Source organism: Bos javanicus, chromosome 12, assembly GCF_032452875.1.
Source record: "Bos javanicus breed banteng chromosome 12, ARS-OSU_banteng_1.0, whole genome shotgun sequence".
Taxonomy (NCBI): domain Eukaryota; kingdom Metazoa; phylum Chordata; class Mammalia; order Artiodactyla; family Bovidae; genus Bos; species Bos javanicus.
The window spans coordinates 46,586,171-46,610,995 of NC_083879.1; the positions used below are offsets into that span (position 1 = coordinate 46,586,171).

At 40.2% G+C, this 24,825-nt stretch overlaps 1 protein-coding gene across 3 annotated transcripts in view; it reads right to left on the minus strand.

The window, feature by feature from the left end:
* DACH1 (dachshund family transcription factor 1) overlaps nucleotides 1–2,778 on the minus strand; it is a 475,499-nt gene extending 472,721 nt beyond the window's left edge. The window contains exon 1 of one of the 3 annotated variants that reach the window (XM_061435055.1): nucleotides 1,265–2,778. In XM_061435055.1, the coding sequence (XP_061291039.1) occupies nucleotides 1,265–2,112 (848 nt within the window). In that variant the 5' untranslated portion in view covers nucleotides 2,113–2,778. The remainder of the gene's footprint in view (nucleotides 1–1,264) is intronic. The other 2 variants (XM_061435056.1, XM_061435057.1) reach the window with 2 other exon arrangements.
* Between the last annotated feature and the right edge of the window lie 22,047 nt (nucleotides 2,779–24,825).

The window sequence follows — 24,825 nt, forward strand, 5'->3', positions numbered from 1 at the left end:
ACTTTCCCTGCTTTTTACTCGGCTTCTCTGAACTTCTCCCTCCGCAGCCAACGGTGGGGACAAGACCGTACAGTGAGAGTGGGTGGAAAGGATCACTTCTACCCCGAAACTGACAAGTTACCCCACTCCCGCCCCCTCTCGGTAGATCCTCCCCCAGTGAGCGTTCATTAGCATAAAACTGGTCCGGCCGGGCTCAGGGTCCCGTGGCCTCCAGGGTTCGCGCGCTTTGCGGGACCAGGGGAGCCACGGCACCGGTATTCAGGTCCACAGAGCATCCCAGAGCAAAATCTGCACCTGCTCATTGCGTGAGCTACTAACCTTAAAAAAAAAGGAAGGAAGGAAAGAACAGTTTGGAGAGAGAGCGAGACAGCCAACTGCTGTCTTCCCTCCCCATGTCTCCAGTTCAGCCTCCAAGAGTCCCAAGCACCCGGTCACCTCCCCCAACGGCAGGAACATTGCCGGTACCCTCGCGCCTGCCCCGGGCAAACGTACCCCTTTATCTTCTTTGCACACACACGCTCGCGCGCGCGCGCGCGGACACACGCACAGATGCGTGCACACACAGACCCCTCCCCTCCCCTCCGCAGGCTTGCCCTCGGGTCTTCAGGGCTGAACTCAATGTGAGTCCCCCGGGATTACTCTGGCCTCCCGGCCTCTGGGACCGTCCCCCTCCCGACCTCCAAGTGACCCACGTCCTAGGCTACCTCGCGGGGCGCTCACCCCTAGCGCGTCTTCCCGCTCCACGAACCCCGCGGGGCAGGGTTACGACCTCCCTCCGCCCCCAGGATCTAGCCCCGCGTCTCCGAGCAGCCGGGCCGGTGCCCGGCGCCTCGCGGTGGAACCCGGGTCCGAGGGAGCGCGCAAACACTGGCAGCAGCGCTGAAAGCGTTCCCCAGACGTCCGCGCAGCCCAGGAAGGGCGCTGTGGCCCCTGGAATGGCACCATCCGCCTCCTACCCGCCCAGTCCGCCCCGAGACTTGGGGTTCCCGCCAGCCACATCTGTCGAACCCCCGCGTCCGGGCGAGCAAGGGGCGGACCCGGCCGGAAGAGCGCGATCTGGGCAGGGTGAGGTGCCAACTTCTCAGAAAGGTCGGGAGCGGCCAGCGAGCCCCGAGGAAAGGGAGCAGAGGGCCGCGCTCGACCGGGGCGCGCGGAGAGAACGGAGCCAGGCAGAGAGCGAGGGAAGGGCGAGGGGACCGGTTGGGCAGGGACCAAGGCGGCGGAGACTTCCCTCCCCACCCCCACCGTCCCCCTGGCTCTTTACCTGGCGTTGGTGCAGTCATTGTAGAGGGTCTCGAAGTCCTTTCTGGAGATGAGTTTGCAGCGGTTCACTCCGGGCTGGATGGCGCCCAGTCCCCTCAGGATGCGAACCTGCTCTACATTGCACACCACCGGCGTGATCTCCAGCCGCTTCAGCTTGGTGTAGACCGTGTGCAAGCCCCCCACCAAGTGCTTCAGGAACAGGTCGAAAGCCTGGGGCAGGCAGATCAGCTCGCAGCCCTCCACCGTGAAGGAAGCCACTTTGGCCCCCCTCAGATCCACCATTTTGCACTCATTATTCTGGGGGGTGTTTTCCACTGGGGACGGGGTCGAGTACACGGGTTTGCCGGGGAGGGGGCCGCAGCTGCTGCTACTGCTACTGCTGCTGCTGCTGCTGCTGCTGCTACTGCTACTGCTACTGCCGCCGCCGCCGGTGCTCGCGTTGATGGGGGTGCTGGAGGCGCCAACGCCGCCGCCGGCGCTGATGCTGCCGCCGCCGCCGCCGCCGCCGCCGCCCGCGGTCGCCAGGCTGGGGTTGCAGCCGCCGCCGCCGCCGCCTCCGTTGCCCGCGCTGCCGCCGCCGCCGCCGCCGCCGCTGCCCACGCCGCCGCCGCCGCCGCCGGTGGAGGTGACTGTGCCCGCCGCCGCCGCCGCCGCCGCCGCCGCCGAAGCGATGGGCTCCGGCCGGAACAGAGTTGGCCCCGAGGACGCCGGGGGCCCGATGGACGGAGCCGGAGACGAGGTCGCAGAGGAGGTGGAGGTGGTGGTGCCGGAGGAGGAAGCAGACGTGGAGATCGGGGGTTGAGGGGGGACCAGCTGGGTCGGAGGGATCAAAGCCGCCGGCACTGCCATGGTCACATATAAGGGGGAAACAGAAGGAGGAGAAGCGAGGGGAAAAGTTGCCACACACACACCCCCGGGGAGGGCGAGGGAGGGAGAAAAGGGGGGAGGGAGAAGGAGCTAGGGGGCCACAACCACCACAACTCTGGGAGAGAAGAGAAGAGAAAGGGACAGAAGGGGGGAAAGGAGGTGAGGGTGAGAGAGCGAGCGAGCGCAAAAGGGGCGAGCGAGAGAGGCGCTCTGGAGAGAAACGCACAAAAGTGTCCCGCAAGTCGAAATGTGAGTCCTCTCCGGGGGCTGGGATCGGGGGTTGGTGGGGAGGGGGGGGGGTCGGGCGGGGGCGGGAAGGGTCGGCTGTGGTTGTGTGGGTCCCGCTCTCTAGCACAAAGTTAAGGATGAAGGTGAAAAGGAGGAGGTTTGAAGGACTTGGGTTCTCCCTGGCAAGTACATTGATCAAAGATTGAGAGGGGAATGACAGAGAGAAAATGAGCTGAAAAGTGCAGGCTGCCGGCTGGACGAGTTGTTGTTGTCACACGGTGCAGAGGGGAGGAGCTCCGGAAACTTGAAATACCCTTTGAAGCCGCAAAAACCTCACTCACTAGTATTAACCCAAATTATCCAACCAGGAACTCGGAGCAGAGACTCCGAGAGCGCGAGACCCAGAGAAAGCGAGAGAGCGGGGGAAAAGGGCGGGGAGGGGGGAGAATAAGGAAAGAAACTATGGGAGGGACCGCGAGGAAAAGCCGAGACCCAGAAGTGGCGATCAGAAAGAGAGACCATCTACTTTTCTACTACCGTTAGATTGCATGTCTTAATATTACATTTCGTCTGAGAAGACTCGTAATTTTTTCCAAAACCGTCTAAGCAATCGCCTGCCAACTTAAAGAGGAGCCAGAGCGCTCCGAGCTCTCCTTCAAGGGATTTAGGATGTATCTTGGCTTTTTTTTTTTTTTTTTTTTGGCAAGAGACATAAATGAAAACACATCCCCTGACTTCATGATTATTAAGAAATTATTTTGAGGAAAATCCACATGAAGCAAAGCGTATGTTTTCTGTATCTGATTATTTTATCTGTCGACTCAACTATTTATTTGTTTAAAGGTAGTGAAAATTCCAGGAGAGTTTTCAATTTAGGGGGGGAAAGTCAGTCTGAAATAGCTTAAGAATCATGGAATGCTCTGTATTCAATTCTTTATTTCCTAATAGATTCTGGAAAGAAAGAAATGCTTGCTACAGAAATGTGGATGGTTCAGGATAACTTCACTTTCGCCCCAAAGGTCAGAAATGCCAATCATATGAAGAGAATTCGAAGAGATCAGGCATCCCTGAAGATTTAGAAAGTGGGGGAGGGGGTGAAGAAAGCCCTACTTTTTCTTACCTAAAACTCTATAAGTAATTAACCCGTCTTGCATAGACGCCAACCATCTTCTCGTCCTTTAAGACCTAAGGCTAGTTGCTAATGTGTTATTTGAATAAATATATATATATATATATGTAGATATATAGATATATATTCACATATATTTGAAGACTATCATTGTATTTTGGGAAAGTCCTTCTCAATTTGCAGAAATATGTTTTGTAAATAATGAACAAAAACAAAGCTCACTAGTTGACTTGTAAAGGCAGAAAGGGTAGCTATGCTTAAAAACATTGGGCTGAGTTTAGGGTCACTCTCTTCCTGTTTGCCTTCCTCTTTGCTTTTCTTCCCTTTTCTAACTTGTTGCATGGAAGTGCTATTTATTCAAAAAATTTGACCAATCTCTGATTTGAGCACAAGTCAAGTCTGTTCTCGGTTTATATCACTAGGAATCTTAAATAATTAGGCTTTAAACCTGTCTGCACATGTTCATTAACTTCACAAGATAGAAACAATGCTTTAGCATTTGACAGATTTCAGAAATAAACTATTAGCATCAGATTCACAGTTTAGTATTGAAATTATTATCACATTTCTTTTTATCTTTTTAATTCTTTAACCTTTTTGAAGTCTACTGTCAAAAGGTGTAGGAAATATTTATAGAGAAATAGGGCACTATTGACTAATTTGTCTAAGTTTATACTAAACTTTTGGGGATAAAGCAGTTATATCAGGAGGCTTTCCTGGGTCATAAGAATTCAAAAAATTGATTGTTGCTAAAAAGTAGATTAACTTCTATAAGATAGCTAAAGTGTATACAGTTGTTTTGCCTAGTTAGCCAATGTAGTTTGATATATTCAGAAATAATTTATATCAATTTTCACTCTTTTCTGACTTCAGTTAAAAGTAGGAATTGGACATACATTACATAAATCAGAACACTTCTTTAAGTGTTTAAGCCTGTTTTGGGCAACAATACCTTTTTTTTTTTTTAATTCCAAATGACTATGTTAATCAGTAGAGTTGAGAAAGAAGATATTAAGTCCTGAGAAACTAATTTTATTTTGGAATTGCATGCACAACTTAAACAAACTTGCTATAGTTTTTAAAATGCTAAACTAGTTTCTTCATTTTAAATTCTAGTCCTGCAAATGGAAAAAAATTGAAATTAAATGCCCCAAATCTGCTCTAAGTATTCTCATTTCTCACATTTCCTTAAACTGTCACTCACTCAATACCTGCCACTCTCAGAAGCCATGGACAGGGAGTAATGATAGCTGACCATGCCATAATCCCACCCAACATCAAAGCAAAGTCCAAATTTTCTGCAGGAAAACCTGTGTCTCCCAGCATGTGCTCCATTCAGAGGCAAGGCTTGGGGAGCTGGCCCCGACCTGAGTGGGAGCTTCCTCCCCCTCACCCCCATCTCAGGTCTCTGAAGTGGTTTTGTTTTTGTTTTTTAGGAACTACCACGTACCCCTTTGATCAAACAGTAGTATTAGAAAAGGCACATAATGCAAATTAAAATATTCAGGAAAGAAAACCCTAGAAAAAATTCAAATTTTTTCCTTTCCTGTTTTTTTTTTTCTTTTTTTGAGAAATATTACCGATGATTAAGGCAAATGTTATTTCGTAACAGTAGATAAATCAACTGCACAGATTTCAAATTCCCACTCTTCGTATCACATCTTTAGGTTTTCAAGCTTTTGTCTTGTTTGTTTATTGTTTTCCATCTCTGGTTGGTTCAAGTCCTCTCCTTCCATCTCCTCCTCTCCAACCTTCACTCGATTTGCATAAGCAAAACTCAAAGTACTGTAACTGATATTAGAAAATTCTCCCTGTGTGTTGTGAAGACGTATTGTGCTGAAATCAATAAGACTGTTTAAAATTCAAAGACCTGCAAATCGTTCTGTTTGTCCTTTGATAGGGCCTGTGCTGATTAAAATGCTACCAAGAAAGCTTAATTGCTGCACTAATTAAGAAGTCTTTAATTTCTTTCCTAGGATATCGTTTGAAGCCGAGCTTGTACCAGTTCAGGGAAGGTATTTTCTTCCCTCCCTCTGCCCCCTCCTGGCCCCTCCCTTCCCCTTCCCCCTCCTTCCGTGGCCCCGACGATATCCCTGTGAATGGAAACTAATAGAGAGAGTGGTCTCAGGGCTCACCATCTATTACTTAACAAAAATCGGCACAGAAGACAGAGTCCCCTGCAGTAGGAAATGCAGTTTTGAGAAGAGCTATAAGGTTGCAGGAGACAGTGAGGAAATACAGAGTAGCTGTTGCAGCAAAAGTCCCGGTGAATACCTGGGTGACAACAGGCACTTTAGCCTGAAGATGAGGGCATCCTATTTGGTTAAAAGGGACAGTGACAAGGAAATGCTTCTGTTGAAACAGGGAAACATAAAAATGTACTTTCAAACCTGTGGTTTAAAAACGAAGAATAAATCTGTAGAAAGGTGGACTTAGAATTGGGATTTGGTGAGTATCATTTTATTTTCTAAGTATAAAAACAGGAATTCTATGGGGATTCATTTTTGACCCTTTTTATAACCCAGGAAGGCAGAGCACTGTATTACATCCATTCCATCTTTATCTATTGACCTATTTTATTCACTGATTTCTCAAGTGGGGAAACTGACTAAATGATTTCACAAAGCTTTCTCTGTAATCAATAGTCATTTTTAAGGTTTATTCATGCTGCATTATAATTCTGGTAAATGACTGCAAAGTAGAAGATTGTAAGATAGATACAAATATTGACAAAGCCAGGATAAGTCATGTCTTTAAATCTTTAGGGCTTCAATATAGCAATTGATATAGTTAAGACTGAAAATGGGGATTTCATAGAATATAAAAATACTAAAATGATCGAGTAACTCTTAAAGGCAATACATATCTGAATGTTTCTTGAACATCTCAAAATTTCCTGAAAGCTTTAAGTATCCTCTCTTTACACATCACTAAATGAAACAGAAACAATTTAGGAATATGCAGAAAGGGGAACAAGAAAAGGCTCCCCGCAATTTTATTCTTTTATTTTTTCCCCAAGTTCAATTAGAAGCATGCACAGAAAAATACAGATGTATATTTCAGATAGATACTGAATTCCTTTCAGTGACAGGACAAGGAGATAACATGCTTAATAGATTCAAAGGGAGACTTACCATTCCAAGCACGACGTCACTCTAATTATGTTTACTCTAATTGAAAGCAAGGTTTTTTGGAATCTGAAATTACTTTCAGAATTTTTTTTTAAATAATGCAAGTGGATCAAATGTTGATCACAAGCATTTCAATCTTTCAAAATGTATTGGAAAATTAAATGAAAAGTGGAGTTTGGTACAAACAATGCCCCAGGGCAAAAAACAACTAACACTAGATTTTCCAGTCCAGCCATAACACAAATCAATTTGAGCACACTTCTATGGCCAGACTGCCAGATTGTTATGACTGCTAATTCACTCAATCAAAGAGTGCATTAGCACACCCGGCACAAATAGCTTTAACAATAGGGTGCACTTCTGAACAATTCTAAGATATAGCACAACGGAGAAGTAAAGAGTAAGATCATTTTTACATCTGCATATGTACTAATGGACCTCTTCCTCAATAGGAAAAAAAAAAAAATACAAACTTCAGGCAGAGGTTTATAAAACAGCTCTCCAAGTTTGGCAAATCTAGAAAGATAACAGGGTACCAGTAGTTGACTGACTTTGTTAAACGTTTCTCAGGAGAGAGTCCAAAATTGATGTTTGCCCTTCAGTAGTAAATCATTGAAGATGGAGAAATTATGCCAAGTAACTCTCTCAAGTCTTTTTAACTCAGTCACAGGGCCTTACCATCAGCTCATCAGATAAACCCTGACTACCTTAAGCAAAGACTTCTCTACTTTTACGCTTCCTGTCTCTGCTCTCCCCACTTGGGGTTCCAACTTCTGATTTAGAGTCTCACTTCTACAATCTCCCTCTTTTCCAGTTCCTACCTTTCCTCAAACAAGGAATAAGGCTTTTATCTCAAGGATAGTTCTCTAATCAGATGCAGAGAGCTTGGTGATAAATTACCTAAAGGACAGAAGGTGGGAAGCTGAACACGTTATAACTTGAAGCGCTCAAACTTTGTATTACAAACTTCCAGTCTTAATAAAGAAGTGGTTAAAATTATTATAAATAACTCAGACTTGTTTTTCAGCATGGAAATGCATGGGCCATATGTATGCTTACTGAATATATACAGTAATTACCCCGTCATATTCACATTTACCTAGATGTCAGAACCAAATGGCACAATTTGACACCACTGTTTCCTCCCTCAATCTTCTATCCTCACCCCCTTTTCTCCTGGTTCAGAATGAAGGGGACATGTGGCTAAAAACACTTAGCTGATTATGGAGCATATTGTAAGAAATCTCTAAACTCAAGTTGAGGGAGAAAAGGAGAATAGTTAGAGGAGCAAAGAGGAGAACAGTTACAAAGAAGAAAATCATCGTGGACTGGTTTTCCTTATTCCACACTGCACCATTCCTATGACAAGTAGTCAGCTCTGCATAATAATTTAGTTATACTCACCCATCACTACATCCAGCACTAAGCATCTAATTCCATCTGTGGTCTGTGGATTGGTATTAAGAGTTGTCCAGGCAAATATTTGATAATAATAATAATAAAGTGAGATCATTTTAGAGTTGGATTGTAAAAGGAAGCCACAACAAAAATAGTATAAATTGAGATTAATTCCCTTCATTTCTTAAATCAGGCCATGATAAGGATGGCAGACTGTACTGAAGGTCAAAAAGTCAGGCAGATATTTAAATCCCTGGTTTTCTAGGAAACATTGGACCTTCAATTGCACCTTTTCATATATGCATTTTCTAATTGTCATACTCCTTTCTCTTTAAAAAGCCAAAAAGTCATTTTTCTCTAAAGAAGTTCAGTATTGGGACTCACTTGACATAGTTAGACAATAGTTGTACATAGTTGGAAATGGAGGTGGAAAGAAGTCATGTAGTGTAAATGCATGTTTAATTTAAAACATAAATTATGGTATAATTTGCAATGTTAGGAGAAATGTATTAAACTTGATTATAAAAGTTTATACTGATTCACTGCTTTTCTGAGATTGTTTGTACTTATTATCGTGGTCTTTTTTCTTTCTCTTTGCTTTATTAAATAAAAGAAGAGGTCATTGTCCAGCAAATAGCCTATAAAAATTGTTCTATTTGAAGTCAGAAATTTCAAGGATTGTTAAAAAAGAATAAACTGTTTATTTATTTATTGCCCTTCAGAACAAAGAGTTTTTTTTTTTAAGTTGAAAGAATAACAATTGCCACCTTCCAGCTCAAGATCTTGTATGTCAAGTTTCAGCCTAGAGCAAATTTTTACAACAAGTTATAAACCCCCTGTAACAGAGGGTTTATTATAATGGAAGTGCTGACACAACCTTAACTATAGCGTTGTAAACGGCTATGCTATAATATCCATTAAGCAGAAAGAAAAATAAGCTGGCTGATCAATAATTTATACAAAGAGTACCAACTGCAGACATAATAACTGTAATGTTTGCAAAGCAATCTCTCTGCTCTCCAGGCCTAACAGTAAACGCAAACTAGCAACGCTGTTAATTTCCAACTCCTACAGATAAGAATACAAACAAATTACTTAAAATTATATTTTGCTCAACATTTAGCATGCCTCGATGGGATAAAATAAAATTTAATTATGATGCAACTTGTGCCGGATGCAAAGCTGTTTTGTTTCCCAGCACATTTTATTATGAAAGGACATTCATTTGGAACATCAATTATGGGGAAATAGTATGTTTCAGTGAGTTGACTTGGGTCGGGCAGGCTCTTCTAAGAGTTATTCAGACATGGAAACAGATTGACACTGTTTAACTTCAAAGAAAGTTACAGGGTTTTACAGAGCCACAACCTGAAATACAATCCTGCGAGCTCTGATCCGAGTCAACTGTCAGTAAAAACACACCTTGTTGTTAGAGTTCATGAGAAAAAAGACGTTGGTTTAGAAAATGTGGCCATCATTAACAACCAGTGAATCCTGAAGTGCTCAATTAATGGCCAGCCTCCTTTGCGTAGAAGTGAAATGAGTCATTTCTACCTAAAAATGGTAGACCGTAAGATGTGAGCATTATCTTCTTTTCTGGAAAATTCTGAAAAATAGAATTTAGTGGACATCCATATTTGTTACCACTTTGCCTTTTGTAGTGTTTATGTAGATGTGTCATTTTGATCATTTTGTTTCTGTTGATGGCTTTTAAAGCAAGAAAAGAGGATTTGAGAAGAGTCGAAGCAGGGAATGGAATTGAAAGATCCCACAGTGCCCACAATGTACCTACTCAAGGCTGAACCGGACCATACATTTCTGAGGTTCACATATCCATCAGTCTTTTTGTCTGTTCATTTCCTGGGGGTGTGTGGAACCCAGTAGAACGAAGAGACTTTGCTATCAAAGTTGTAAAATGGTATATTACCCTGTGAGCAATTGCACTTGGAAAGGAACCAGTAATTTATATGAGAAGTGTTTAAGATTGCCTGCTCACTCAGTGATCCATGCCAGGTCAGTTCCAGTAATGCCAGAAAACAAAAGGAGGTGCACATCCCTGGGAAAAAGACACCTTATACGCCTTAAGAGCTCGTGAAGGGAAGCACTCAAATGCCATTTTCTCAAATGAACTGGTCATTACCATTTAAAATCCTGAGGGCTGTGAGACTGGGGAGGAGGGAAAGAATTTTTCTTTTGATTTAACAGGGCTCTGAAGTCCTAGTTTTTAAGGGGAAGGTGTTTTGTTGTGACTGTCTCAGCCCTGTGCTTTAGCAAAGGTTAAATCCTGACACAGAAGTGCATTTTCGAACAGCAGAATGGAAAAGGATGAACACAACTGCTCTGAGAATGTGCCTGGCCATCTGAAAAATATGCCAATGAACTTATTTACAAAACCAAAATAAACTCAGAAGCACAGAAAACAAATTATGGTTAACACAGGGGGTGGGAAGTGATGGAGGGGGAGAGATAAATTAGGAGTCTGGGGTTAAAATATATATGCTACATACATAAAATAGTAAACCACAAGGGCTTTCTGTAGAGTACAGTGAACTACACTCAATGTCTTATAATAACCTATAATGGAAAATAATCTGGAAAATGTATATATATATATATGCATGTATAATCACATCACTTTGCCGTACCCTTAAAACTAACACACATTGTAAATGAACTCTACTTCAATTATAAATAAAATAAAACATTCTTTCAGCTTAGGTGTTCAGTCGTGTCCAACTGTTTGTAACCCCATGGACCGCAGCACGCCAGGCCTCCCTGTCCATCATCATCTCCTGGAGTTTGCTCAGACTCATGTCCATTAAGTCGGTGAAGCCATCCAACCACCTCATCCTCTGTTGTCCCCTTCTCCTCCTGCCTTCAATCTTTCCCAGCATCAGGGTCTTTTCTAATAAGTCACTTATTCACATCAGGTGGCCAAAGTATTAGAGTTTCAGCTTCAGCATCAGTCCTTCCAATGACTATTCAGGACTGATTTCCTTTAGGACTGACTGGATTGATCTCACTGAAGTCCAAGGGACTCTCAAGATTCTTTTCCAACACCACAATTCAAAAGCATCAGTTCTTCAGCACTCAGCTTCCTTTATGGTCCAACTCTCACATCCATACATGACTACTGGAAAAACCATAGCTTTGACTACATGGACGTTTGTCGGCAAAGTAATGTCTCTGCTCTTTAATATGCTCTCTAGGTTTGTCAAAGCTTTTCTTCCAAGGAGCAAACATCTTTTAATTTCATGGCTACAGGCACCATCTGCAGTGATTTTGGAACCTAAGAAAATAAAGTCTGTCACTATTTCCATTGTTTCCCCATCTATTTGCCATGAAGTGTTGGGACTGGATGCCATGATCTTCATTTTTTGAATGTTGAGTTTTAATACTTCAATTATAAGTAAAATAAAATATTCTTATACTTCAATAAAGACTAAATAAAATTTAGATATTAACTGTTAAAAATTACCAGCACAGAAAGTAATACATGCTCTGCTAATAATATCTATGCCAGGTTCTGAGTTGTTATTATTAATTTTTTGTTTGACTTGGTTATCTCATATCAACCCCTATATCCACCAGTTTACTGAAGAGGACTGTGGGACACTGGAAGAGTGCTGTATAAAAACTAGTTTCTGGGAATTCTTCACAGGCCTTCTTATTCTGGTGTAACATAATCAAAGTATGGACTCTGAGTGTACTGACATCGAGGGAGAGGGTTGCATCACTGCCATCCTCAGTCTCAAGCTTTCCCCATATGTTATAAAAGCATTTTAGTTTTTGAACCAAAGTTCAATTCATTCACATGCCCAGCATAACCCCACTTGAGTGTTTAAAGAAGGAAGTAGGAGAACAATCATTTCCTATATAAGTCAGAATTTATAATTCATTGATTTGCTCAAGACTCAGCACATCCAGGAATCTTTGCAGATAATAACTATCACTGTGCATTCTGATGGGTAAGGCAATTATATTAGGCTTTTACACTTGTTGACATGTTTCTCTTCAGGTGGTCTCAAGTCATTCCCATTCTTTTCAGATAGAGAATATAATGCTTAGCCCTTGCTGGGTGCTCAATAAAAGTCAGCTGGGTAATTAAAACTGCTTCTACATTATGCCACTCGTTTCCTTTGTCCCCAAATTGTGTAAACTGCTCATTCCCCAAATCCTATATCATTTGATTCAGACCAGGATATTGAAGACTCACAAAATTTAGTTATGCTCATTTCTGTTCTAATATGCCATCAAGTTAGAAAAATTCTTGAGGCAAAAAGCTAGAAATGCTAATAAATTGGGTTTCAAAGAGCTGGGAAAGATAATCTTAGTCCTATAACAAAGGTTTGCATCTGAGCCCCATAAAGAACATCTTTTTTTAGTCATTCAGGAGTCATTGAGGAGTCTTCATCAAGACTGAAAATATAAATGAAAATATACTCTAAAGGGGGCTTCTCTGGTGGCTCAAATGATAAAGAATCTGCCTGCAATGCAGAAGACCTGGGTTTGATTTATAGGTCAGGAAGATCTCCTGGAGAAGAGAATGGCAACCCACTCCAGTATTCTTGCCTTGAATATCCCATGGACAGAGGAACCTGGCAGGATACAGTTCATGGGGTCGCAAAGAGACACGACTAACATTTTCTTTTTTCTTTATACTCTGAGGCGTTGCTACAGATGATGAGAAAAAGTAAGTTCGTGTGTGAAACTCTGCTTCCCATATGTGAGTAAGCACAGAGTGTAAGCAATTATTTGTATGTTTTTTTTTTTTTAACACTGCTATCACTTCAATATTCTTAACAAAACTCACTTATTTTTTAATATAGGTCACTGAGGATGTAAGAAGAAAAAGATATTCATGCTGATCAGATTTTCATATTATTATCTCAGTTGCATCTTTTGACTATCATTGCATCATTGAAATTTTGTGTTAGGGGAGTCTGCAAATCCTTGGATTACAGAATTTATCACATCATTTCCTCTTCCAGTGACCATGGTTTCCTCTTCCAGAAACCATCACAGATGGTTCTCTGTTTCTCCTCTCAGAGCTCGGAGGCAACCTCAGAACTTTCCCAGTATGGGCAGCCTCTCACCCGCAGCCCGCTGTACCCATCTGTGATCTTGCAAAAGAGGAAGCTGACAATTAACAAAATATGAGAGCTTCCCTTTATACTCACAGGAATTGAGGCTTAAGACAGGTATAAGATTCAAATCCTCATTGTTTTTTCCCCCAGCTATCCTTGAAGGAGACTACTGTGATGTAAGCAGAGGAAAAAATTTTTTTTCATTTCATGTATAAGGGAACTGAGACAATAATAGACCGACCTTTGGATCTAGACCAATGCTTCTCTACCTATTTCTGTCACCTGTATAATGCATTTCTATAAGGTCTAATAGAGCCATGAAATGTGTTCTCAGTGGGTGCTTGGATGTGCTTATGCACTTCAATGCATCATGATTAGAAGGGAGACTTCTAAAAAGGAATTGGAGAAATACTGGAATTTTGAAGCTCTGAAATACTGGAGAAATACTGTTGTTTTAGGAACAAGATTTTAGGATCTTGAGAAATACTTAACCAGTACATGATATTAGAAAGTTAGTCAAACTGCAAAAGCCCTGGGGTTCCTTAGTTTTTGTGACTACCCCTGGTTTCCTTAGGTTAGACACGGCATCATGCATGCCTACTCAGTTGCTAACTTGCGTCTGTCTGACTTTGCAACCCCATAAACTGTAGCCCTTCAGGCTCCTCTGTCCATGGACTTTCCCAGGCAAGAATACTGGAGTGGGTTGCCATCTCCTTCTCCAGAGGATCTTCGCAGCCCAGGGATCAAACCCATGTCTCCTGCACTGGCAGGTGGGTTCTTTACCACTGAGCCACCTGGAAAGCCCCAGAATATGGCAGCATCCACCAATGAAACTGGCTTGCTGAAGTGCTTTGCAGAATCAGCCATTAAACTGGCAGCTGATCTTGTAAATACACTACTTTTCTGTAGTATCTTACCAGACTTGGTTTGCTTTTCCGCAGAGGACTAGACAGCTTCTTTCTCTTATCCTTTTTTTAAATCCTGATTTCAGAAAGGTCACTCTGCTTTTCCAAAAGATGATTCAAGGATCGCTCACAAGCAATTCCCAACAGAGCAATACCATGCCCTCCTGCTGCCCCATTTAAATTGTCTAAACTGCAGGGCTTTTTCATTTACTCTCCCTTTAGAGTGAAGCTGCAAAGCTGAGAAGACTTGAATGGCCTTATATCTTCAAAGAAGTGCCTTGAGCTCTGGAATGCCACAGAGTGGGAGAAACCACCGAACACCAGGAAATGTCAACAATGTGACAGGAACGCCTGGGCAGGTGATTAGGGCCTTACTTTAGGTATTTTCTAGAACAAGACTACCAACACAGTTGAATAAGAAATGGGTCTTTTTTCCGACAGAAACTAACTGATTTTGAAACACATTGATAACAGTGCGTGCATAAATTTAAGGACACACTTTGCAGGTAATTCTTTATTATACTTTGATATTAAGTGATTTGATTGATATATTAATAACTATTACTAAAGAAAAATTAAAATTTACAAAAATATGAATTTCGGTCCTAATGTCAATAGAAAGCTCTGGACTTTGACCACATAAATCATTAAAAAAAACATAAGATCAAACTAATTTTAATAGCTAAGCTCATTTACATTTATTGGTGGTCTATTTCAAGCTTATCTTAAAAGAGAACTAAATTGTTCCCAAACACTATATGCCAAGAGTAGCATTTAGAAGTTTAGTTACTTCTGAGCACAGAATATGAAAACACAGAATTAATAATTATAATTGATAAACTTCATTGTAAATATAGTAGGTATTTTTCAGTAACTAAACAATGCATTTTTCAGTAACTAAACGATGCATTCAGTAACTAAACAAAAGTATTTTATATGCAAATATAAAGAAATGAACTCCTGTCTTCAATGTTGATTTTAATCTTAATATTTAGAAATAATCATCATCAGTTTCTTGATAACTTTTCTTAATCAGAATGTCCTCATAAATCTACTACTTGCTGAATATCCAAAAGAAGCCTCCAATCAGGAACAGTCAAAAGCAAATACACAAAGCGATGTTTATACATACTGGATTTATGTGTGCTAATTTGATTAGCCATCATAAACCATAAGACATTCAAAATCAACAACAAACAATGCTGTATTTAAAGTCCTCTAACTATGAACTGTACTTACGCTGTTCAGTTTTAAAGATCATATTTTCTATGAAAAGATACTTATATTTTTATAGGGTGATAATCTCATATTACAATATGATCAATAAAATGTCTTTTCATAGTTATTTAGACACACAAAAACAGTTTCAAGGAATTTCTTTACAACACCCGTGCACACATGCCTATTTTCAGAATTTTCAAAATAGCAATTACTTCCTTAGATTTATAGCCTATAACCCATAGCAGTTTGGTATCCAAAGCTGAAATACTTTTTGTTTCTATGTAAGTGATTTTAATCTAAAAAGCACTTAATAATCATAACAACACAGCAAAAGTTTGTTTCATAAACACTTTATTATCAACCTTTGTTTTCTGATACAATGCTTTAAAAATACCCTCTGTTGTATAAAGGACATTGTTGCAAAAAGGCAGTTCAAAACTTGTCCTTCCCTTCCTTTCATTGATCTGTTGCCTCTTAGGTAATATGAACAGCTGTCTCCAGCTCACCCACAGGCAAGCTGAACATAATAATAAGGTTGTGTTACTGGCCTGTATCTATGAATGATTATACAGTGGGTGCCAATTCTTTTCCATTAAAGATAAGGTAACAAAGATACCGTAGAGAAGTAGGCTGGTTAACAAAAACAAGGGAGTGCTTTCTGACTTTAAGATTTAGTTATTTCTCAGTAACCACAGAGTTTCTCTTTCAGTTGGGTTTCCAATAAGGTGAAGGTGCCCTCTGTAGGAGACTCCCAGTAAATGCTTTTTCTTTATATTTGGTTGACAGTGTACAAGCGTTCCCTCCCATTTTCCAGTTTATAAACAAACACAGTATCTGTGCTAACAAGTATGAGCTCTTTATAAATCTTAGAGGGAAATTAGTATAAAGCCTGCAATCAATTATGCAAATCTAATGCCTTTCCAAAATGAGAGAAATCGGACACTAAAAGAGTTGTACAGCACACAGTGGTGTTGGCTATTTACTGACATCATGGTGTGTAATGGAGTGGATGCTATAAATTCAGAGGAGTTGCTGAAAGCAGGAAGACAGAAGGTCTTTCTTGGCATAGTTGAGTGAATAGTGGATCTAAACAGAAGAATCCACGTGCGGAAAGACACATTCGCCACCTAATAAATACACCTCCCCGAAAGGTCTTCTTATCTTCCCTTCTTATAAAGGTTACCATAATGCAGATTCATTATCAGTCCCACTGGGCAGCATATAGCTCAGTAAGAAATTGCTTTTGTTAGCATGCTCCTAGAAAGAGATTAGCTGTTTCACCAGATCTCTTGGGGCTCTTTGAAATTTGGGGAATTCTCTCTGTAATTTAAAATGGAAGTTAAAGCCAATGTGAATAGACTAGGGAAAATCTCACAAATTAAACCTCTCCATCTGGAAGTTTCTTCATTACTCATTGCAAAAGTACAGGCTGAATCACTTTTGGTCCAGGTAGGAGAAAGTTTACCAGCTATGACGCAATTACGTATACATTAATGCTTTCAGAATTATGCGTTTCATTTGCAAAGAAAAAGCCTAAAATTTAAATTCAGAGCAACAATTTGGATTTAATTTTCAGTTTTTATTCACTTTGCATATTGCTTAAAGTTTATCACTAAAGTGATCTATTTATACTTTTCTGGACTATGACTTTAGCCCCTGTGGAATGTGTGTAGGAGAGGCTGGTATCACCTGTATTATAAATTAGAGGATGGACAGGTGGGGAATATCTGCCTCCTTTTACCTACCCGACGGCATTTGTCCTTCAGTATCATTTCAAGCATCCCCTTCTCATAGATCCTGGGTCCATACCTCAACTGACTGGCACTGGGTCCATACATCAACTTGAGCAATAACACTTACGGAGAGATTACTATAGCCTGGCACTCTGATAAACATTTTATATACATTATTTAATCCTTGCAGTACATGAGACTGGTAGGCAATTACTATTATCCCAAAGAAAACATAAGGACACTGAGGCTTGAGAGGTCGAATTACTTGTCCAGTCTATCCCAGGAACTGCTTTCTCTCCCACTACGATACACTTTCTTCTGAATCTCACTTATTTTCCCACCTGACTGTCTTTCACACACTCAACTTACTTGCATCTCCGGCTTCCTAACACAACTGTCTGATGAGTCCCCAGCCAGGACTCTCACAGAAATCTGCTGTCCCTCTGGATGATCGAGCATTACTAAAGATGCTCCCACAGCTATGCAGATTGGTATCCTTAATTACTCATGACTCTTAGATGCCAGCTTTCAATTTAAGCTAGTTTATCCAGAAAGGGTTCTGAGTAAGCTCACATCATGTTAATAGGAGGTCAGGGCTCCCGTTGGTCTCAGAGATGAATAGAGCCAGAGAAGAAAATCCCACCTCATAGCATGTCTGACCACTAAAGACACATTTTTTTCTAGATGCCTTCCTCAGTTTCTCAGTCTGGCTTCTTCCATATAGCTGAACTCATGGTGCCTAGTGGCTACCATGCCCAGTGCTTCTGATACTCTACCAGAGGATGGACTGAGTTTGGCTTTCCTGATCCCTAAGGTCAGAAATCCAAGACAGGGCTCTGATTGGATCTTCTTGGAGAAGTTATATTCTGGATGAAAGAATTTGTCAAGGGCAGTATTAGATAGTGGTTAAGAATGTAATGATTCATGGAATTGCTAGGAGACAGACACAACTGAGCGACTGCACTGAAATGAACTGAACTGAACTGAAGAATGTATGGGGTGTAAAGTAACACAGCTAGAATTCAAAACCCAGTCTGTGTGTGACCCAGGACCAGTTTACATTCTGTGCCTCAATTTTCTTATCTGAACAAAAGGAGATAATAATTGTACCTACTTCATTGCATTTTTATGATAATTAAATAAGTTAGCTTAAAAAAAAAAAAAAACTTTGACTATAGTGCCTGTTGTTTAGTGGCTAAACAACAGTGACTCTTTATGACCCCATGGACTGCAGCACACCAGGCTTCCCTGTCCTTCACTATCTCCTGGAGCTTGCTCAAACTCATGTCCATTGAGTCTGTGATGCCATCCAACCATCTCATCCTCTGTTGTCCCCTTCTCCTTCTGCCCTCAATCTTTCCCGGCATCAGGGTCTTTTCCAATGAGTCAGCTCTTCCCATCAGGTACGATGGGAAGTATCAGAGCTTCAGTTTTAGTATCAGTCCTTCTAATGAATATTCAAGATTGATGCCCTTTGGGATTGACTGGTTTGATCTCTTTGCTATCCAAGGGCCTCTCAAGAGTCTTCTCCGGAACCACTCTATAAGTATTATTTGAGAGCATCAATGTATTAGTTATCACTGATTGTTCAGGTCTTGAGGTTGAGAAAAATATCCACTCACAGTTGACTCACTGTAGCCAAATAGGAAGAGTAAATTAAAAGCATTGAAACTCCCTCATTTGAGGGATATGTTGAGTGTGGGGGCTGGGAATTTTTCTAGAAGGGGGACATTTTCCTAGAAGAAAGGCTGAGAAGTGCTAGACAAACAAATCATCAGATGCCAACTATACAATTATGAAAAATATATCATCTCCTGTACCAATGAAAGGCCATCAACAATCCTTTTGTGTGCCCTTGATTAACTCCATGTCTTCTTTCCTTCAGTGATAATTCTAAAACTTTTTCTAATGCTAAACCTTTTACTCCTCATGTTGTTTGTTTAGTTGCTAAGTCGTGTCCAACTCTTTTGTGGTACTATGGACGATAGCCCACCAGGCTTCTCTGTCCATGGGATTTTCCAGGCAAGAATAATGGAGTGGGTTGCCATGCTCTCCTCCAGGGGATCTTTCTGGTCCAGGATTAGAACTGTGTCTCCTGCACTGGCAGGCAGGTTCTTTACCACTGAGCCATCATGGAAGACTTATTGCTCATGTACTCAATCTATATTCTCTAATGATAGTCCTTTTGGTGTAACAGGAAATTCATGATTGTCAAGTCCTCACCTTTTCTTGCTTGGATGCAGCTAGAGCCCTCTGCTGACCCCGTTTTCCAATATTGCCCTTCATCCATCTACAGTATTTTCTGATCCATACTGAAACTTCAATAGATCTTCCAGATAAATTTGGTCATGCAGTCCATAGACTTAAAACTCTTCAATGACATTTCTTGCCTTTCAAAACAAAGTCCAAGATAGTACTGAGCCTGACCTAGAAACCTTCTTTTCCTCTCCTGTTTTGTATTTGAATATTCTCATGTGTGATTTTTATTTTAGAAAGTTTAAAGTACTGAATTTGTAAATTAAATCATGCTATTCCTGTGGTTAAAAATACTTCCATTGCTTCTTATTAGACTTTGAATAGCACTCTGTTCTCTCTTGATAGTGTTTTTCATAACTTTTAATATTTTTAAAGTTTTAAAGATTGTTAACTTCTTTATTGTGTAACTGTATTTACTAGTAATAAGTTCTTTTCTCACATTTCTATTTTATACCTTACTCTGTTCTCTAGTGGAGTGATTACATATAGAAGGTATACAATATTCATTGAATGATAAATAGCCTACTATATATAATATGTATATTCTGTGTTATTTCATATGTCTTGTTTTTGTTTATGAGTACTTCTTCCAGAATATATTTGCTTAGCTAACTCTTTCTCTCCCTTCAGGAAAACTCTCTAAGAAAGATTCTGTAAACCTGCAAACAAGCAAATTATCTTACATCTATGCTGTTGCATTTTACTTTATATCCTTTTCCATATCTCTATTTTATTATTTATTATTAAAATTATTATTATTATTTGTGTGTCTGTCTTCATTAATGACAAGGAATGCGTCTCAATCATATTCTAATCATCTCTTAACATGATGCTTAACATATCACAATCCTCAAATTGAAATTTGCTTTATGATACAGATTAATTTCCACCTGAATGATAAATCTTGGATGAATAAAATATTAAAGGATAAATTATCTAAATAGTATTCTACCTCTTCTTTGATAACTTTCTTAATAATTTGAGCCTAAATGCTTTTCTTATCATTTATTTTATATACTATTTAGTTACTAATTCAATGTCTTATGAAATATACTAATACCATTACCTTCAACTACTATTTTCACCTTGGACAGTGTAGATTTCTAATGGATTTTATCTCATTTTTTCACCCCACCAGCTAGAGAATAGATGTAGCTGATGGGGTGAAAAAATAATAAATAAAATGGAAAATGCACACATGCATATAACAACTATGTGTTCATTTGATTCAATCTGGATAAATTTTAAGTACATATAAATTTAGAGACATTTAGAGTAGCTGGTCTACTATTATAGTTAACTTTTCTTCATAACAGTAAAACCCAGAACTTTGTGACTCAAAAAAACTCACAATTTCATTTATTTTTGTGTTTTTATGGGACTGCTGGGATGGTACTTTTGGTCTGGGTCAGCTCAGCTGGGTTGTATGGTCTACAGCAACTTCTGTAGATGTCTGGTAATGAGCAAATTAGTTCAGCTATGATTTTCCCAGGCAGTTGTCTTAGCTGTGAGTATTGTACATTTTAACTGATGGACATATGCAAAACATTCTCTAGGTAGGACTGAATTCTGTCTCTCAAATTCACATGTTGAAGTCTCAACACCCAATGCGACAGTATTTGGAGACAGAGCATCTAGGAGGTAATTAAGATTAAGTGAATCATTAGGGTGTGATCTTAACCTGATAGGATTGGTCACCTTAAAAGAAGAGGAAGAGAGAGAGAGAGGAAAGGCTATGTGAGGATACAGCAAGGAGGCAAGTGTATACACCAGGAAGGAAGGTCTCCCTAGACGCCAAGCTTCTGGCACCTTGAACTTGGACTTCTCAGCCTCCAGAACTGTAAGAAACAAATTTCTGTTGTTTAAGCCACCCAGTCTATGATATTTTGTTATGGCAATCTGAGCAGACTAAGACACTAGGTATATACCTAGAAGCAGACTTGCATGATTGTAGGGTGTCCACATTTTCAAATTATTAGGTAGGGTCAGGCTGTTTTCCAAATAATTATATCAATTTACATTCCAAAAGTTGTTCTACATCTGTCATAATACCTGATAATATGAAATTTTGGCAGCCAGGTGGATATGAAATGGTGAATAACTGCAGTTTTAATTTACATTTCCATTTTACTAAGATTGAGATTTTTCTCATTTATTAGTTGGGCTTTTGGGCTTTCTTCTTTTGTCAAGTGTCTGCTCTTTTGTCCTTTAAGAATTGTACCATTTATGGTTTTCTTTTTGATGCATATAATTTATATATTCTGAATGCTAATCCTTTGGCAGTTGTATGTATTGAAAACTTATTTCCCTCAGTCTATGACTTGTATTTTCTTTGGGACAGTTTTTGATGAACATTCTTCATTTTAGTGTAGTCAAATGTATATCCTTTTTCTTTACAGATTTCTCTTTTTGTGTCTTGCATACAAGACTTTTGCTATGCCAAGAACACAAAATTATTCTTGATTTTTCTAAAATTTTATTTTTCTTTTATACATTTAAGCCTTTTTAGTACAGTGGAAACAGATAAGTTTCTCAGCAGAGATAAAGAGGTGAGGAGAGATTGGCAAAGGGTGTTGCTACTGGCATCTAATGAATTGAGGTCAGAGATGCTTTCAAAAATACTACCATGAAGAGGTTACCTTCTCACAGCAAAGTATTATCCAGGCCAAATATCAATAGGGCTGAGATTGAGAAATCCTTAGAGTAATGGTGTCTGTAACTCAACTTCAGTCATTATTCCTTTTTAAAACATTTTATTTATCTTTATTTGGGGCTGTGCTGGGTCTTCATTGCTGCATGTGGGTTTTCTCTGGTTGTGGTGAGAGGGGCTACTCTCCAGTCATGGTGCGTGAGCCTCTCATTGCAGTGGTTTCTCTTGTAGCAGAGCACAGGCTCTAGGGCATGGGAGCCTCAGAATTTGCAGGACACGAGCTCAGTGGCTGTGGCACATGGGCTTAGTTGCTCCAATATGTGGGATCCTCTAGGACCAGGGATCTGACCAGCGCTCCCTGCATTGCAAGGTGGACTCTTTACTGGACCACTAAGGAAGCCCCTAACAAGTATTCTTACATATTTTATGTGTGCTTAAAAAGGAAGTATACAACTGTGAGCATAATTGGTTTCTGTGCTCTATGTACCTTGTTAATGTTGTGGTTCAGTTTTCATAATCTTACTGATGTTTTGACTATATGATTTATTATTAAGAAAATTGTACTGAAATCACCCATTTTCTGGATTAGTCTAGTTCTTATAGTTCTGTGATGTCTTGCTTTAAACACTTTGAGGTCTGTTGTTAGGTGATATAAGATGAGAATTCTATCTTTCTGGTGATTTGTAATGCTTATTATTTTCTCTGCTAATACATATTTCCTCAAGTCTATTTTGTCTAATATATCTTTATAAACACATCTTATCTTTAAAATTTGTTTAGTATTCATCAGTTGTAATATTTATAATCCATTTATTTTATCTTTTCAGGACTGTTATGTTTTAGTGTGTCTCTGTAGACACTATGGAGCTGCTGACTTTGTCCCTTTTTTCCTTCCTGTTTTTCTCTTCCTTTCTCTCTCTTTCCTTCTGTTAGCAATTGATATGTTTTTTAATTGCAATAAAATACATATACTATAAAATTTATCATTCTAACTATTTTTAAGTGCATACCCTGTGGCTCACTGGTGAAGAATCTTCCTGGCAATGCAAGAGAGGCAGGAGACACAGGTTTGACCCCTGAGTCAGGAAGATCCTCTGGCGGAGGAAATGGCAACCCACTCTAGTATTCCTACCTGGAAAATCCCACGGACAGAGGATCCTGGTTGTGTACAGTCATAGGGTGGCAAAGAGTTACACAAGGCTGAGCACACATATGCACACATGCACACACAGTCACTTTAATTATATGTATATTTTCATATGTCAGATCTCTATAACTTTTTCATCTTGCAAAACTGAAACAGTTCTCCATTTCCCCTTTCCTCAGCCTCTGGTAACCACATTGCCCTTTGTTTCTTCAGACACCTCATCTAGGTCAATTCATTTGGTATTTGTCTTTTTGTGAATGGCTTATTCCACTTAGCATAATGTCTTCAAGATTCATCCATGTTGTCGTATATGACAGAACTTATTTATTTTTTGAGGGTGAATAATATTTCATTGTATGTATATTCCACATTTTCTTTTTTTCTGAGAGAATATATTTATTATTATTTTAAATAAAAAATTTCCCAAAGTCTTTGTTATGTACTTCTGTACAAATAGCACTTCAATATGGAGGGGATGCTAAATAGTTTCAAACAGATGGAAGTGAAACATATTTGGAAAATGTAAGTTCAGATTTTGTAACAGACACCATTCCCTATATGTGATAGCCAAGTCATGCTTAATAATCTTCTTTTAAGTCTTGATCAGTTATTTTTATAAATTTTATTGGTGTGTACTTGCTTTTCAATATTGTATTAGTTTTTGCCATGCTGCTAAGCTGCTAAGTCACTTAAGTCATGTCCGACTCTGTGTGACCCCACAGACGGCAGCCCACCAGGCTCAGCCATCCCTGGGATTCTCCAGGCAAGAACACTGGAGTGGGTTGCCATTTCCTTCTCCAATGCAAAAATTAAATCAGCCATATGTAAACATACATCCCCTCCCTCTCAGACCTCCCTCCCATCCTACTCTCATCCCACCTCACAAGGTCATCACAGAGCATCTAGCTGAGCTCCCTGTGCTATACAGCAGATTCCCACTAGCTATTCATATATATGTCAATGCTGCTCTCGCAATTCATCCCACCCTCCCTTTGCCTCTCTTTGTCTGCTTGGCCAATGAATTTTTCTAGTACTTTTCAAAACTTAAAAAAGATTTATTTAAGGATAATTAAGTTTGTCTTAAGAAACGACAGTTGCCTGCAATTGTACTAGTCTTTGGCAAAAACAAAACAAAACATAATAATAATATAGGAAACCAGAAACACCATATGTGATATTTTAATGCAGATGTTTCTTCATTCCCTTTTAAAGAAAAACTCTTGAAAATCTTCCCCCAGGTAGGGAGGTCAGAAGTATTTTTGGAGTGGTTCCCTTCTCCTTTACACAATGGCACCCCACTCCAGTACTCTTGCCTAGAAAATCCCATGGACGGAGGAGCCTGGTGGGCTGCAGTCCATGGGGTCACAAAGAGTCGGACACGACTGAGCGACCTCACTTTCACTTTTCACTTTTATGCATTGGAGAAGGAAATGTCAACCCACTCCAGTGTTCTTGCCTGGAGAATCCCAGGGACGGGGGAGCCTGGTGGGCTGCCGTCTATGGGGTTGCAGAGTCGGACACGACTGAAGCAACTTAGCAGGAGTAGCAGCAGCAGGCCCTAGGACACGTTCTCCTAGCCCTCACTAGGCTGGGGTGGGCGGTTGGCTCCTCCTTATGTTGAGACTCCAAAACCTCGTTTGATTACTTTCTTGTACAAAGATTGCTTTCTTTGCAATTGTGTCATCTAGAGAAACAGAATGTTGCTTTCACTCTAATGAGAGGTAGGTAACGTTACCTGCTTACGTGTAAACTTAGTTTGGCTACTCAGCTTATTTGCTTTTACTTGAGAATGCTGTAAACCATTTTACTT